This window comes from Falco peregrinus, chromosome 7 (genome assembly GCF_023634155.1).
Source record: "Falco peregrinus isolate bFalPer1 chromosome 7, bFalPer1.pri, whole genome shotgun sequence".
NCBI classification, from domain to species: domain Eukaryota; kingdom Metazoa; phylum Chordata; class Aves; order Falconiformes; family Falconidae; genus Falco; species Falco peregrinus.
In genome coordinates this window covers 14,389,451-14,403,709 of record NC_073727.1, presented here as the reverse complement: position 1 = coordinate 14,403,709, position 14,259 = coordinate 14,389,451, and the positions used below count along the sequence as shown (strand labels likewise).

Here is a 14,259-nt window from a genome sequence, read left to right as displayed (position 1 = left end):
AAGCAGATGAACATTTCACTACTTCAAAGCATTACAGGAAACATGTACCAATGCAGGTGATACTGCTCACCTGAACTATTCCTCTGAATCACTCACTATATAATTTCTAAATACAGTATTAAACTGTTAAGAAAAAGCTTCTTAAATTAAGAAGAACCTCTTGCTGGCAACACAAAAGCACCTGTACAAAGTATACATATCACTTGGTAACAAACTAACAGGGAAATAAAAATCACAATAACCACTTGCAAATGAAAGTGGTTTTATTTCCAGATATTTCTATGGGCTTCAATGTTTGACTCAGAATTAAATAGAACAGAGGTTGAAAATTTGACCTCCAATTTGTAAATCTTTTTTTTTCCTGTTCCATTCCTTCAATGCTAAGAACAATCAGATCAGAAACTGGTGTTGTCTATATCTCTGTCCTTCAAATAAACTGCTGAATATCACTGTATTACGCCTATAAGCTTTCTCAGATGATCTGTGAAAAGCATACTTAACATTCTTCTTTCAAACTTAATTCACAGTGATTTTCTTGCAGTAATATGAGAATAAATTAAAAAGTTAATTGATTTCAACAGTAAACAATTACACACAATGACTTTTCTACAGCAGTTAAGAGACTGAGTCCAGCATATCAAGGCTTAAATTTGAGCATTGTTTTTGAGATATTCATATGATATGCAAGATACACAACTTTTTGTATTGTTATATTGCAGATGCACTAAAATACTTGCTACAACCCTTAATCCTCTTCACAAAAAAATTTATACTTTTATACGTGATTTGGAACTGAAGAAAAGAAACAGCTTCTGTTCAAATGAGTAAGAATATCTGAAGATTATCAACATCAATAAATAACATTTATGGCAAGGCTGGTCTAAAAAGTGACACTGGACTAAAAATATCTCAACAAAATTAACAATGAATGATTTGTTATGAATATGAAACATGTATATGCACAGATGTCAGTTATATAACCCATTTCTTATATCATTAAAGCGTAAACACCAGCCTATTCTTTCAGCTTATCAAAACACAGTAAAAAGCAGGCATATTTCTCTCCCTTAATTAACAGATCTTTTTAACTGCATATATTTTACTATTGCAGCAGAATCTCATCTGCCTCCTTATTCTGAATTGCTACATAGAAATGCCTATTGCTCCCAAAGGCTTTTCTAAGAAGTATCTGTAACAAAAGAATTGAAGGTGCATACCTTAATCTCTTGGTTGGCAAAAATCTCCACATCAACCCCACAGGCAACCAAAGTGGAGACATCACAGTCCATGCTAGGGGCTGGCATCCCCCTGTTTTGTACACAGAGTTAGGCAACCTCTGAGTAACAAATGATTGAAAGAAAAAAAAAATAATCTTCAATTCAGTATTGCAACTGAACAGTCCAAAATTCTGGTTCAATGCTGACAGTAACTGCTAGCTTCCGACACAAGCTCTTTGCACTTAACTGAGTTGCTCCTTGCCTTTCCCTCGTACACCCACCAACTGAGCAGGCACAGCATAGTAACAGCGCTATTTCATCTCTCATGGCAATGACATCACCACAAAGACTGACATAAGCTAAATCTATTTTTTCAGCCCTTTTATCTCTAGGCAGCACAGTGGATCAAATTGAACATGATTATGTGCTAAATCTGAACTCCGACTAAATCAATTCAAGCAGTATTCACTGGCAACTGAGTCATAGCTGTTGTTTCAGCTGAGTGCTTATGTTGGCAAAAAAGATCACCTGACACTGAAAGCTCCACTCCGAGTGTAAATTAACCCAGCGTTTAAAGTCACTAAGCTCAAGGTAATGCTCATTACTTTATTACACTTTAAAATCCACAGCAGAGCAATAATGAAAGAAAAAATCCAAAAACAATTAAAACCTCAGCATTCTGCTTTTAATAGCTCTAAGTCTTCTTTTTTAATAAAGCATGCTATATAACCTCGCACATGAGATTAGAGAATACATAGTCCTATCATCAGGAGTGATCAACATACTGCAGATTTGATCCCAGTACTTAGACATACAAGGTGCACCGTGACACATCTTCAGCAGCATGCCTGCGTGTGATGTGGAAGTCAATACCCCTTCAAAGAACAGAACACACAAATTTGCCTTGAAATGAGGACCTCACACTAGGCAACCTTTATACCATCTGCTTTTAGGGTTACTCCTTCACAAATGCAACGGTAAAGAAACAGACTTAAGTGAAGGTGTTTTACACCTGCTGACTCAGTAGTCTGTTGATTCTTTACAAATTTATTTTTAATGATAGAAATGAAATATCTACAAATTTGGGACTTCTAAAGTTGATCTTTATCTCAGACTTGCACCATTATTTTTCCTCTGATGTTTCATTCTTGTGATCCATAATTTAATTTCAATTGTCATAGGCCTAGAGATGACATTTATGGGTAAATCAGATTAACAGGTAGAATTAAAACATTTAATTATGAATATAAACCTTGCAGAAGCATACAGCTCAATGTCAGAGACTGTTCTGCTTAGCTCTGCTTCGTTGACAGATAATGTAGCTTGTACTACACTCTGTGATGCTGCCCAATTTGCTACTGGCATTTGAACTAGGTTGTCTGAAACTCCCAGACATGTATGCTGACCTGTGGTCAGTGTGGGCTGTGGACTACTATACTCTTAATGAAATTTAATATGAAGACGCCTGGGGAAAATACATCCTTGCACCAAACAGACACCTAATGGCAAAAGCAGCTTCAGACCAGACTCAAACCACCCAGCTTCCCATTTTACTCTCACCAGCACTGCACATTTATTAAGCACAGGGAATTCCAGATTAGCTGATGACAGAAAAATCTCCACAGAGTAATTTGTTCTTTACCCCTGCGAGCTGGCAGTAAGGTTAGATGCTGATACAGAAAAGCTGAATTATCAAACCATTCTTTTCCAAGTTCTATTAAATTATTTGCCCACTTTTTAACTTGTATTTATAGTAGCCCCCTCAGCAGTAATCACAAACTGAGATCCAGAACCAGGACAAAAACTTATCCCAGCACTAAAGATTTTACAAAACAAGACTATACTGCAAGACTATACCGATCAACAGAAATGGATAGGTTAGTACAAAGCAGCAAATGAATCAATATAATTTATTATGATAATCAATCGTTTTGTACACCAGTCAATCACCAACAAGTTTTTTTTCAAAACCTTAAGAAAACACTTTTTAGAAAAGTTAATGTTTTTGTGAATGTTTAGAGGAACTTTTATTCATGCATTTGAATATCACACAGATGTAGTCTCATAGAGAAAAGCCATAAACATGCCTGACTGAAGTTCTAAGCAGGCAGCAATGGAAAAATCATGTCATGAGAAAACTGAGAAGTTTGTAAGTGGTTCTCAAAGAGCTGGAAGGAAACACTGAAAGCAAAGACGAGTCACGTATATCTGAGCCTAATGAAAGTTTTAGCAGTAATGGACCAACAGAACAAAAAAACATAACAAACATTTGAAAAAGGAAAAGATAAAGATTTAAATGATGCTGATCAGTAAGGTCTAGAAAAACATCTGAAGTGAAAGTGATGCCTGGCCTGAATGTGGTTTCATAGCAGTGACAGAAAAAAGGTCTTACGATACAGTGCTACACTGGATAGTTCCATAATTCCTTTCCTTTTTTCATCTTTAAAACTGCCACCTATCAATTCAGTAGCCCATCTCCTTAATCTTCTTACAAAAACTGGTACATGGTGTATGAACTGACCTGTTCCATTTCATGATTATTCTTGCACTTCTACTGTTAATCTACTTTCAAAACAGAAACACTGCAATTTTTTCACTCCATCCGAATAAGGAAACCATACTGGTATCACAATTAGTTTAATTTCTTGTTTCTTCTTGTCTATTCCTAAGCATAACCTATTTTTTTCCCCTTAAAAACCCCTCTAGCTCACTAGGGCATTTTACTGAGCTCTTTACAGAGAAAAACCTATTTGGTTTTGCTTCTCAAAAACAAAGATTACCCAATCTTGGCCAATCTTGTGTTCTGGATTTGTACAGTGCCTGGGATAACCAATCCTAGTCTACAACCCTTTACTCCCATGTGTGGAATGTTTGTTTTTCTATGGTGCTACCATAGCTACAGCTATGTCTCAGTTTAATACACATAAGTAATACCACAGATTTAAGACTGTTCAAGATCAACTGTCATTAGAACAACTTGTGCAAAATCTTAACCCTCCTTTTGCAAGCAAACTATTACTGACTTAGCCTTAGTGAAACTTCTCTGTATGTGGACCTGAGAGTAACATCAGCCACAGTGTAAACAAAAGCAGCAGCTAAATTCAGAAGCAAGTGTGACATTTTTTGCTCACTGGATGAAGCTTGTGCTCATTATTACTAGTAATAGAGGGGTTATTTCTATAGGAGCTCTGCTTGCAGGTGCAAACCAAATTAAGGTGCTGTACAAATCCAGAACAATAAAAAGAAACCCTACATCAATGACCCTTTGATACTTGAATGGAAGACCATAAATAGATTCATATTATCTCTCACTCAAATGTTTTTAATGATGTGCGTCTTTACCAATCTCATTTAGCCTATTACACAAGTCAAAGGTATTTAAAGCAAGCTCCCTTTTATACCTGTTACTAGGAACATACTTCTACAAATGCTACTGTCTTTTAGCAGAATTATAAAAGATAAAAACATTTAACAACCCATAGAAATTTATGTAAGAGATGTGGAAAAAAGCCCAGAAAAACGACAGTTCTTCCAGTTTCTCTCTCTGCAGCAGACGGTAAGAAAGGCCAACCAGATACATTCTTCAGGAGCAAAGTTTGCTCCTTCAAAGAGGTCTTTCATACAGACATTAAAAGAAAGTAGACTACTGAAGACTAAGTTGGGTTCAGCTCAGCCAAAGGAAAAAGAACATGCATAACTATTTCTTTTCTTTTGACAGTGAGCTTCAACTTATGCTAAAGTAAACTGTCCCCAAAAAGAATGGAAGTAACAGATAAATCCAGCCAGAGGAACACACCACCACCACATCAGACCATGGGAATTTGGGTCAAGAATTGGGAACTGAGGGGAGGAGTTATCCCCGTCTCTAAATGCACTGCAGTTTATGCTCTGTATATATGGAAGGGCAAAAGGTTAGCATTTTCAGGACACAGTTCAGAGAGAGATATCTGAGGTTAAGGGAGATGTGACAGCAAATGGGATAAAATACATTATGATTTGCTGCTATAAGCTAGCATCACAGTGCTAGAGGAATTCACGGTTACCTGGAAATAATATTCCCACTCTTAATTCCCCAACCGAATGGCCATCAAATGTTACTCTGTTATTATGCCCCTTTTAACAATGTTGTGAGGATTTTAACTCTTGATACATACGCCCTTCTTAGTACATGAAAAAGCCTGAGACTCCATTAATGTCCATTAGCAAACTTATCCAAAAACAGAGTTAACAGCTGAAACAGGAGTATGTTAAGCAAGAGGAAGCCTATCTGCACCGACTTCCTCTTTCCTAGATTCTAGATTTCCATCAAAAATTCATGAATGTTCAGAGACTATGGAACACAGCAGTATCAAAGATGTAAAATAGAGCAACTAGCTCATTTTTGAATCCCCAAAGGTGATAAATGGATTGTATGTCAAATAAACCATCTTTTAGAAAGAAAATGTAACTGTCATTTACAATAAATAAGGAACAACGAACTATCCAACAGCTGCAAAACCACTGATTTTTCCAGGATGAGTTTGACCCCCAAGTTAAAGTTTCTACATATTCTAAATTGTTAACACCTGTGGCTAAAAAAAAGACTCCAATTCATCCCTTCTTATAACAAATAATCACTCCTATGGTTTGAAAATTTTTAAAGACAGAGAATTTTGGCCAGAGGAAAAAAGAGAGAACAGAGGTTTAATTAAAATTAGAGTAACTCTAAATCAGTACATTCCTCATACATATAGAAACTCTAGAGCTTGGAAAATCCCTAGCTGAACCATGCCTTGGCTGGCCTTGATTTTTGGAGAGGTAACTTTTCTGTATTGTAAGTGGTATTTTGCTTTTTTGTAGGTAATAACTTCCTATCAGTCACACTTACAGACCTCAGAATCTCAGGGTCCAAGTGTCAGAAAATAAAACAGATAATAAACATTATGAAGGATTTCTCCTTCCTTTAATAAGGATAATACCAAGCAACTCAAAGTTCCACATATGATAATGTGAGAATACTTCAGGGGATGAATAAATGACTGTGTCATTTAGCTACATACAAGTTTCAACTCTACGTCAGAATTGTTCAATTACTTTTAACATGGCAGCACTGTTCATAGTCCTTAAGCTTCAAAGTGTGAGGAAGCGGGGTGGTGTGAAGGGGTGGAAATCAGTGCATGTGTTTTCTGTCTACTGGAAATGGTTACAAATCCTTCTCTGTGCCAGATCCACACAAAGTAAGAACTGTTACGGTTCCAGACTACAGAACCCCCTCATAAAACAAACTGACGTGGTTCAGAAGTCAGGATGTCCTTGATTCATTTGGTGAACAGATGGCCACCCATAGAATACATAACACACACATGAATCCCTGATAACAAAAGAGGATCATAACCCTGTAGTGTAAGCTAAATTTATTTGCAGTCTGTCTACATAGTATCACAGATAAATTGCATAGGTTTCAGCTTTAAATTTAAGAGAAATAAACTTAGATCTCCACACCCTGGTATATACATTGCCATTGTAGGCAACAGATTTGGTACTCAGTTTTAGCGCTTCAGCATGGATAGCTAGTGCAATGTCAGATGCCTTAGGGTATCCAGGACATGCACAGGGTTGACAAATGTGATAAAGGACTTCTGGAAGACCCTTCTCTTCTGAACCATCAGCCAAAGGCCCCAAAACATTCTTTAAAATATTTAAATTAGCACTAAGTACCTGCATTTGGGCAACTGAAAGCTTCATATTCAATACACCCAATGGACTCTAGAGTGGGATTTTGCCAACCATTCGCTTCTTGTGTAGTTTAGGATGGTCTGAATTGCTCTCTAACCTCCACTGACTACTAACTAGATTTCCAGCAACTACTGCAAAAACTTAAACATACACTGCATATGCACTGTATGTTTAAGGTGATGTTTAAATTTAAAGTGTTGATCTTGAACTGAATTCTACACATTACCACTGTGCCTCAATTTCTTCAACAGCAAGATAGGAATGGAGATAACTACCTACTGTGTAGATGTATGGCAAGGTCAAGGAGCATATGTAAAACAGATTTCCCAGGCAAATTTCTAATCAGTGGATTTTTATGTTATCTTTACTTTTTATATATATATATAATTTTATAATTTAATTTTATAGAAGTGATAGAATGAGCAAAGACAGCAAAACAGGTGAAGCACATATATTTAGTCTTGCAGTACTTGAAAAAAGATTTAAAGCCAGGTCATGCATGGATTCTGAAGAGACTGCCACACACAAAGGATGCCAGGCCAATGCTCTGAGAGCTGCAAAAACCCCTGAAATCTCAGGCACCTTCTCAGTTCACATTGGGAAGATTGATGAGCTCATAGACTGGCACAGGAGCAAGATGCTGAAGAAATGGATTCAGTTCTTCACTGAACTACCTTTATGACCTCGGTCAAAGAACATGCAAGAACACACATTCAGAGCCCTGTGTTTTATTTGGATTTTAAGTGTAAACTGAGAAGGGCAGGTAGTCTCCATCACTAGACACAATTTAATGCATGATGCTGGTTGGGATAGGCCTACAATAATCCCACCTAAAAATGTGATTTACAGTTATCCATGAACTCTAACAGTTTCAAAATGTATTTTTAAATCATTTCCATTTACCCTTACTTGTCTCAGTCTAACAAGAGTATTTAACATGCCTGTATGTTTTCCTTGTCATTTGAGAAGCTTCACAGCAAAATGCCCTTGAAAGTAGAGGCTGGAATACCAATGCTCACTGTTGTGAGAGACCAACCTTATCTCTGAGCTGCAGCTCTGCACAGGACACACAGGTGAGAGATGTAATGGCTGTGCTGAGAGAAAACAGTGCTTACTGCCAAGCCAGAAAAAGCAGTCCAGTTCAAAGGAAAAAAAAAAAAGTAAACTGTCAAACAGCATACAGTCAGACAGAAAATAATGAAGCAATGAATAACAGATTTCTTATGTAATTGCTATTTTATCCTGATATTATAGGGTGGCTATTTATTTTGCTGCAGCACTTTAAACCAGATAGTCTCTTCTCCTGTTAATCCCCTGATCCAAATGCAGACACACAAAAAAAGTGTTGATACGTACAATTTACCATATAGAAATATCCATTCTTGTCTTCATTACAGACAGAAGATGACACTGTCTTCCATTTTGATAAATTTTCTGCTATTATTCTTTTATGTGTGTGCAAAGGACAGATGGAGATAGATAATATGGGACCAAAAGGTCAGGTATCAAGTTTCTCCAGTGGCTCTAAAGTGAAATGTGACATCTGTTAAGGAAGTTACATGCTCTAGAGGGGAAAAAATTGCAAGTGATAAGAAAAAAAAAAATCTGAGTAATTCTAAAGTATTAGTGAACTTGTAATGTATTTACAAAATGGCTTTATCTCAGTCCTTCCCCACAAGGCTAATTTCATGATTTCACAAACAGAAGAGACCATGATGGCCCATTTAAGAGCCTGTATATTATGTGAAGATATAACAGATCAGATTCAGTTTCTTCCTTTTCCTCTCCCTAAAAACCAGACTTATTTGCCCAACAAGAACTTGAGAAATATTCTTCCAGTGACCCAACCCAGAGATGGACCAGAACCAGTCTTCCATTCTTCTGGTTTACACTCTCAGTCTACTCAATATTTCAGTAGTTTTTATAAAGTGTGATACAGCTCTAAACAGATATTAACAAAAATTAAAAAATTAAAACAGAGCTAGTTCCCATACAGTCACCTCATGCATGAAGTATCAGTACAGTGGTCTCAGAAAATGTTTATTTAATACAGTTCTAAATCATTCAGTCATTCTGTACATTGATTCACTCTAATAAAAGGGCATTTCAATGCATTGTCAATATTAAATTGACAGTAATTAAATAGCAGATACTTTTAAAAATACAAGTGACAGAAAGCTGATCTAATTTCAAAGCAACTTGCCTATATTAAAATAATCAACTTCTTTCTGAAACGTGGAGCTGCAAACAATGAACCCAAATGTACGCTACTATGCAAACCAAGACATTTTCTAGTAGAAGAACATTTCCATACAAAAATCCTAACACATTCTAGTTTTGATAGTCTTCAGGAAAAAAAAAACAACCAAACAACCCTGAAGTATTTCTGAATCGAGTCATCGAGATTCATAAGAAATCTGGTCTGCACCAGATATTCTGGCCAAATCAGAGCTACTACTGAAATACCTAATACAGAGAAAGCCTCTATGTCTACCAGCGCAGATTCTTCCCACTTTCAAACAACGGCACCAGCCATCCTTGCAGTTGAGGCAGCAGTTCTGTATATGCCATGCAAAGTTTATAGTTAGGTGCAAACTGTCAGTTAAGACCTCAGGCACACATGTTCCTCACCACGTTACTCTTAATCATGTAGGAAAGCCTAGACAACAGTGACTTATCAAGAGCTTTTTCCAAAGGCTGGAGAGGGAGAAGCAAAATATTGGCTCCAACTAATCAGAGCAGTTTAGCTGTTACTTTAGCTTTTGGGGTTTGTTTGGTTTACAGGTGTTTTCTTGGGTTTGTTTTATTTAAGTAACTTAATTTTAATCAGGAATCCCTGTAAAAACTTGAAAACACAGAAACAACTGTTTCTATAAAGTTCTGTGAAGTTTCTTGTTTTCTTGGAAACACGACACTTTCCCAGCCTCAGATTTTTATTTATTTTACAGCTTCTTATGGTCTTCTGGTTGCTTTACATCTAGGCAAACCCTGCTTAGGAACTTGTTTGACTTCGGGAATATGCTGGTTCATATTTTGAAGCTTGCAGATGAAATGGCTACATACATTTGGACCTTGGACTGATTCCTGAACTGCACTTACAGTTACACCATTAAACTAAGCCTGCCCAGAATTAAGCTTAGTTTTGAGACCAACTAGCACACAACAGTCCCCATCTGTGTCGGTACTGTTGGTCTTCAGCAGGGAACATCTCAGCTGCTGTGGAGCTCCACCCATGCCCAGGAACTGCTGGGAGAAAACACTACTTACGTGGCACAGCTAGATTTACTAGCCACGTTTACATAGACAAACATGCTTGAACTTACTGTTGTAGATGCTGTTTTTAAGACTTCTTAGTTGCCCCCACTCCCAGTCAGACTTTAACAAAGTTAGCTTGTAGAACCTAATGGAACTGTTCAATCACTATTTTTTTTTAAAAATCTACGTTAAAATGTTCAAATTGCAAAGGTGAAAAAAAATATCACTAGATCTCAGAAAACGCTAAATAAAAATTCCACAAATTCATAACTTCAATCCCAAAGCAACCACCTTTGACTTCTGCATTGAAGACACAAAGATGCAGGCTCATTAAGCTGATGTGGAGTTGCTCTCTACAGAGCAGTTCAGCTGTAATTTTGTCCAAGCTAGATTTAAACATCCAAGTGAAGAGTCTCTCTTTAATAAAAACAGTAGTTAAAATATAAATTTACCTGCTACTCAATTCTTCATTTCTAATCGTGACCACTTGTGCCACAGTTATTATCCGCTCTAAGTTTTGCTTACAACCTTATCACACCTTACTTCACATCATCATCAAGCAATGTGTGCTTACTTATTTTATACTTCTTCACAAATAAGATCTTCAAATTATCTGGGAATATTTATTGATGATTTAACTTTAATCTGCTAATTATTTTTTTAATCTGTTACCAAGAATGCAAGGTAATATTCTCTTCTATCAATTCATTGAATCAATTCACAGAACAGTTATGGATACAGCTTTGATAGAGAATCTATAGCCTTCCTCTACACAGGGAATTGAAGTTTATCACATAGCTATAAATCACTTAATTTTCTCTTTAATCAGTTACATTAAAACAGCGCAAATAAGCTATGAAGAGAAACAGTGTCAGCACTGAAGCAATCAAAAATAAGAAAATTTGAACCATTAAGAGTTAATCCAAGAACCTCACTTTTCATATACTGTACAGGATCCCAGTTTTGGAGGCAGGGGTAAGGGAAGTCTCACTAAAAAAACCTACTCCTCTCCACCCTGTGCCCTTTGATGTAAAACACTCCATACCGACGTTTACCATCAAATATGAATTTGAGATTGTATTAGTTTGGAGGTCACTATTTGTTTCGCAGCTTTCCTCTGTAAAGGAATCTTTTCCCTTGCACCACAAAGCAAGTAGAGCTTACTGTAGAAAGGGGGTTGTTTCTTCACAGCTTAAAAGACAAAAAATACAATTTGTCATTTAATATGCAACTTTAAAATAGTAATAAATTTTAGTCATAAACTGAGCTTTTATAGTCATAATTTCATACTCACCCTTCCATCATCAGATGGACAAGCAAAATTCTATTTCAGTTCACCTGATATATCACCAATTATATTACAATTTCCTCAGGCCACAGAGATAAAATTAGGCTCAAATATTCAACACATAGCAAGAGGCATCTTGGATGTATGACCTGCTCTCAAAGGATCACTTGGAACTACTTTGTTTTATTCCATGGCACTGGTTTTATCAACTTGAACAAGAAGAAATTCATGCTCCAAAACATGCGTAACAGAGAAAGGTCACAACTCTAAATTAGCTCTTAAAAGACTGCTAAAAAGTATTCTAGCTTTGCATTATATCCCATGATAGTAACCATTTTTCATGGAAAGGATATGCTCTGCAGGTAATACAGATTTATTCCCACTCTAAATTCCTAAGTGTATATCACAAGCACGTTTATGTTTCTATGACACAAGGAAGTAATTGAAGACAGTCACAAGCCAAGAAACATTCCTTGAAGATGACTGAATTAGAACTTGAAGAAAAAATAATTTCTTATCTTTTAGATAGAGCAACTGTAGGAGTTATACATTTCCTGTTCCGTCAATGCTCTTTTAGCATCTTAAAATATTATTGTAACATCTGGTTGCCATTTACAAAAAATTTTTACGTACACCAATGAATGCAGCCAAATTTCTGAAGGGACATGTACCAGATCACACGCAGTACGTAGATATTAAAAAGAACAAATTCTCCAGCGAAACAATTCCTATATCAAGCTGCAGATTATTGCAGGGCAGCCTGCCCTGTATTAAGACTGTCCTAAGAGAAGCCCACTGAAGTCTCCAAGACATCACATTCACTGTAATGATAGCCGTAGTATAAAAAAATTGCACATAAAAGATTAAAAGAGCATCTTGCTGACCACTGAAAGAAACCCTCATCGGTTTAGCATCTGGCTATGAGCCAGGATGCACAGTGGTCATGAAACAGGGGCAAGGTACAGTCACAGCCTAACACTGATTCCACCTTAGTAGCAACATAAGCCAACAGGGACTAAAAGGCATTAATTCATAAAGATAAGTGTTCTGACAGCCATAAAAATAGTCCCAACTTGCTGCCTTGTTTTTGTAAATATACAAAAGAGAAGGTGGGTGACAGACAAGAGAGTTTCTATCTTAAGATCCACTTACATTCAAAAGCTACTAAATATCATAGAATCCTAAGTTGGAAAGGACCTCTAAAGGTCATCTAGTCCGATCTCTTGCAATGAGCAGGGATGTCTTCAGCTAGATCAGGCTGCTCAGAGCCCTGCCCCACCTGACCTTGACTGTTTCCAGGGATGGGGCAAATATTTCATGGTATTTTGAGAACACATAGATAACAAAAGCTTTTCTAGAAGGCAGAGTAGTTGCCAAGGACAAAAGCATGCCATAAAGAATCTTCAAGGCATTGACAGGTTTGGAGTTACATGAGTTTTTTTAAATGTCAATTTAAGATCTGGAAAAATTATTTAAATTTTAATGGCCTGCATCTTTTGACTCATCCTCTAATGCCTTTGAACATTCCCTAGTTACAACAATTCCTGTAATACAATTTGCTAAATAAAATCTTCAGTTTATTAAGATAAACACAGCTAATTATTTTTACTGATTTATTACTATACAAATTTCTGGAAGCAAAACATTTATGCAAGCTGAACGTACAAAATCAAAATTAGTTCCTCTGAAGGGATTACAAGTTAAGACCTATTTTAGCGCTACCTGTAGACCAAAAGCTGAGCAAAACCTCAATATTTTTTTATAGCACAATTAAAGGCAGCATAAAAAGAATAAGGAGATAACTTTACCATTTAAAAATCAGTACCCTCAGACAGTGATTTCATAATTCACAGGATATCTGGGGTTTTTTTTAGTTTACATTCCTGACTTAAAATTTTTTTATATGTAATACTGATGGAGAACCCAGCTGTAAAGAATTTGCTTTGAATTGAAGTATTATTTATTTCCATTGGTGAATGGGAAGCTAGAGGTGGTTATTTTCAACATGAATTTATGAACTGTAATAATAACAGAACACTGTAGAAGAACTTAATAAATAGAAGTCATCTGAAGTCCATGTAGTTTTTAATTCAAATGAAAGAACAGAAACAGATCTCTGACAGATTTCAGTTTCGAAAATGGGAGATAAAGAACCAAAACCAAGCTCCTTTCTTTCCACTATCTCAGACCTTCTCCATTTATGATTGTACAAAATCTGCTGCTACCCAGGAAACCACAGAAAATGACTAAATTGGAAAAAGAGACTCCTGGATCCCCTCTATAGCCTGTTTTTGCAGCATAAAGTTTTCTAACCGCTTCATCTTGTCCCTTACATTATTTTTGAGATCTCATTATTTGAGTGCTTTCTTGTTTTAATGTGTTATTTGTAAGTGCTAATAAAAAAAAACCCCAAAACTTTAACCTCACATCAAAGGCAGAGGGTTAGGTCAACCTCAAATTTGATCAGTTCGGGTTGTGTCATCAACATGAAAACCATATGACTGGACAAAAATAAACACAGCTTTCTTAAATATAGGTGGAAGTGCAGGAGGCAAGCAAGCCTATACAACCTTTCGAGATTTTTCAAAGAGGTTTTGAAAGAGATCAGTGCAAGCCATACATTCAAATGCTAAAGAAAGACAGCAAAAGCTTAAAGTTAGTTTCTTTTTGAAGAGAATCTTTAATAGATTTTGTCTAGCATATTTTAATTCAGATAAATAAATGGGGAATCACATATAATAAATCATCTAATACAGTACTGGACAGCAAATTGTTAATGCAGAG

At 36.3% G+C, this 14,259-nt stretch overlaps 1 protein-coding gene across 3 annotated transcripts in view; it reads right to left on the bottom strand.

Annotated features, from left to right (window-relative positions):
* RCAN2 (regulator of calcineurin 2) overlaps positions 1–14,259 on the bottom strand; it is a 92,511-nt gene that overhangs the window by 42,230 nt on the left and 36,022 nt on the right. The window contains exon 1 of one of the 3 annotated variants that reach the window (XM_013300609.3): positions 1,218–1,514. The exons of the other annotated variants lie outside the window; for them this stretch is intronic. Within the exon in view, the coding sequence (XP_013156063.1) occupies positions 1,218–1,304 (87 nt within the window). The 5' untranslated portion in view covers positions 1,305–1,514. Of the gene's footprint in view, positions 1–1,217; positions 1,515–14,259 lie in introns of those variants that run through there. 3 annotated transcript variants of the gene reach the window in all.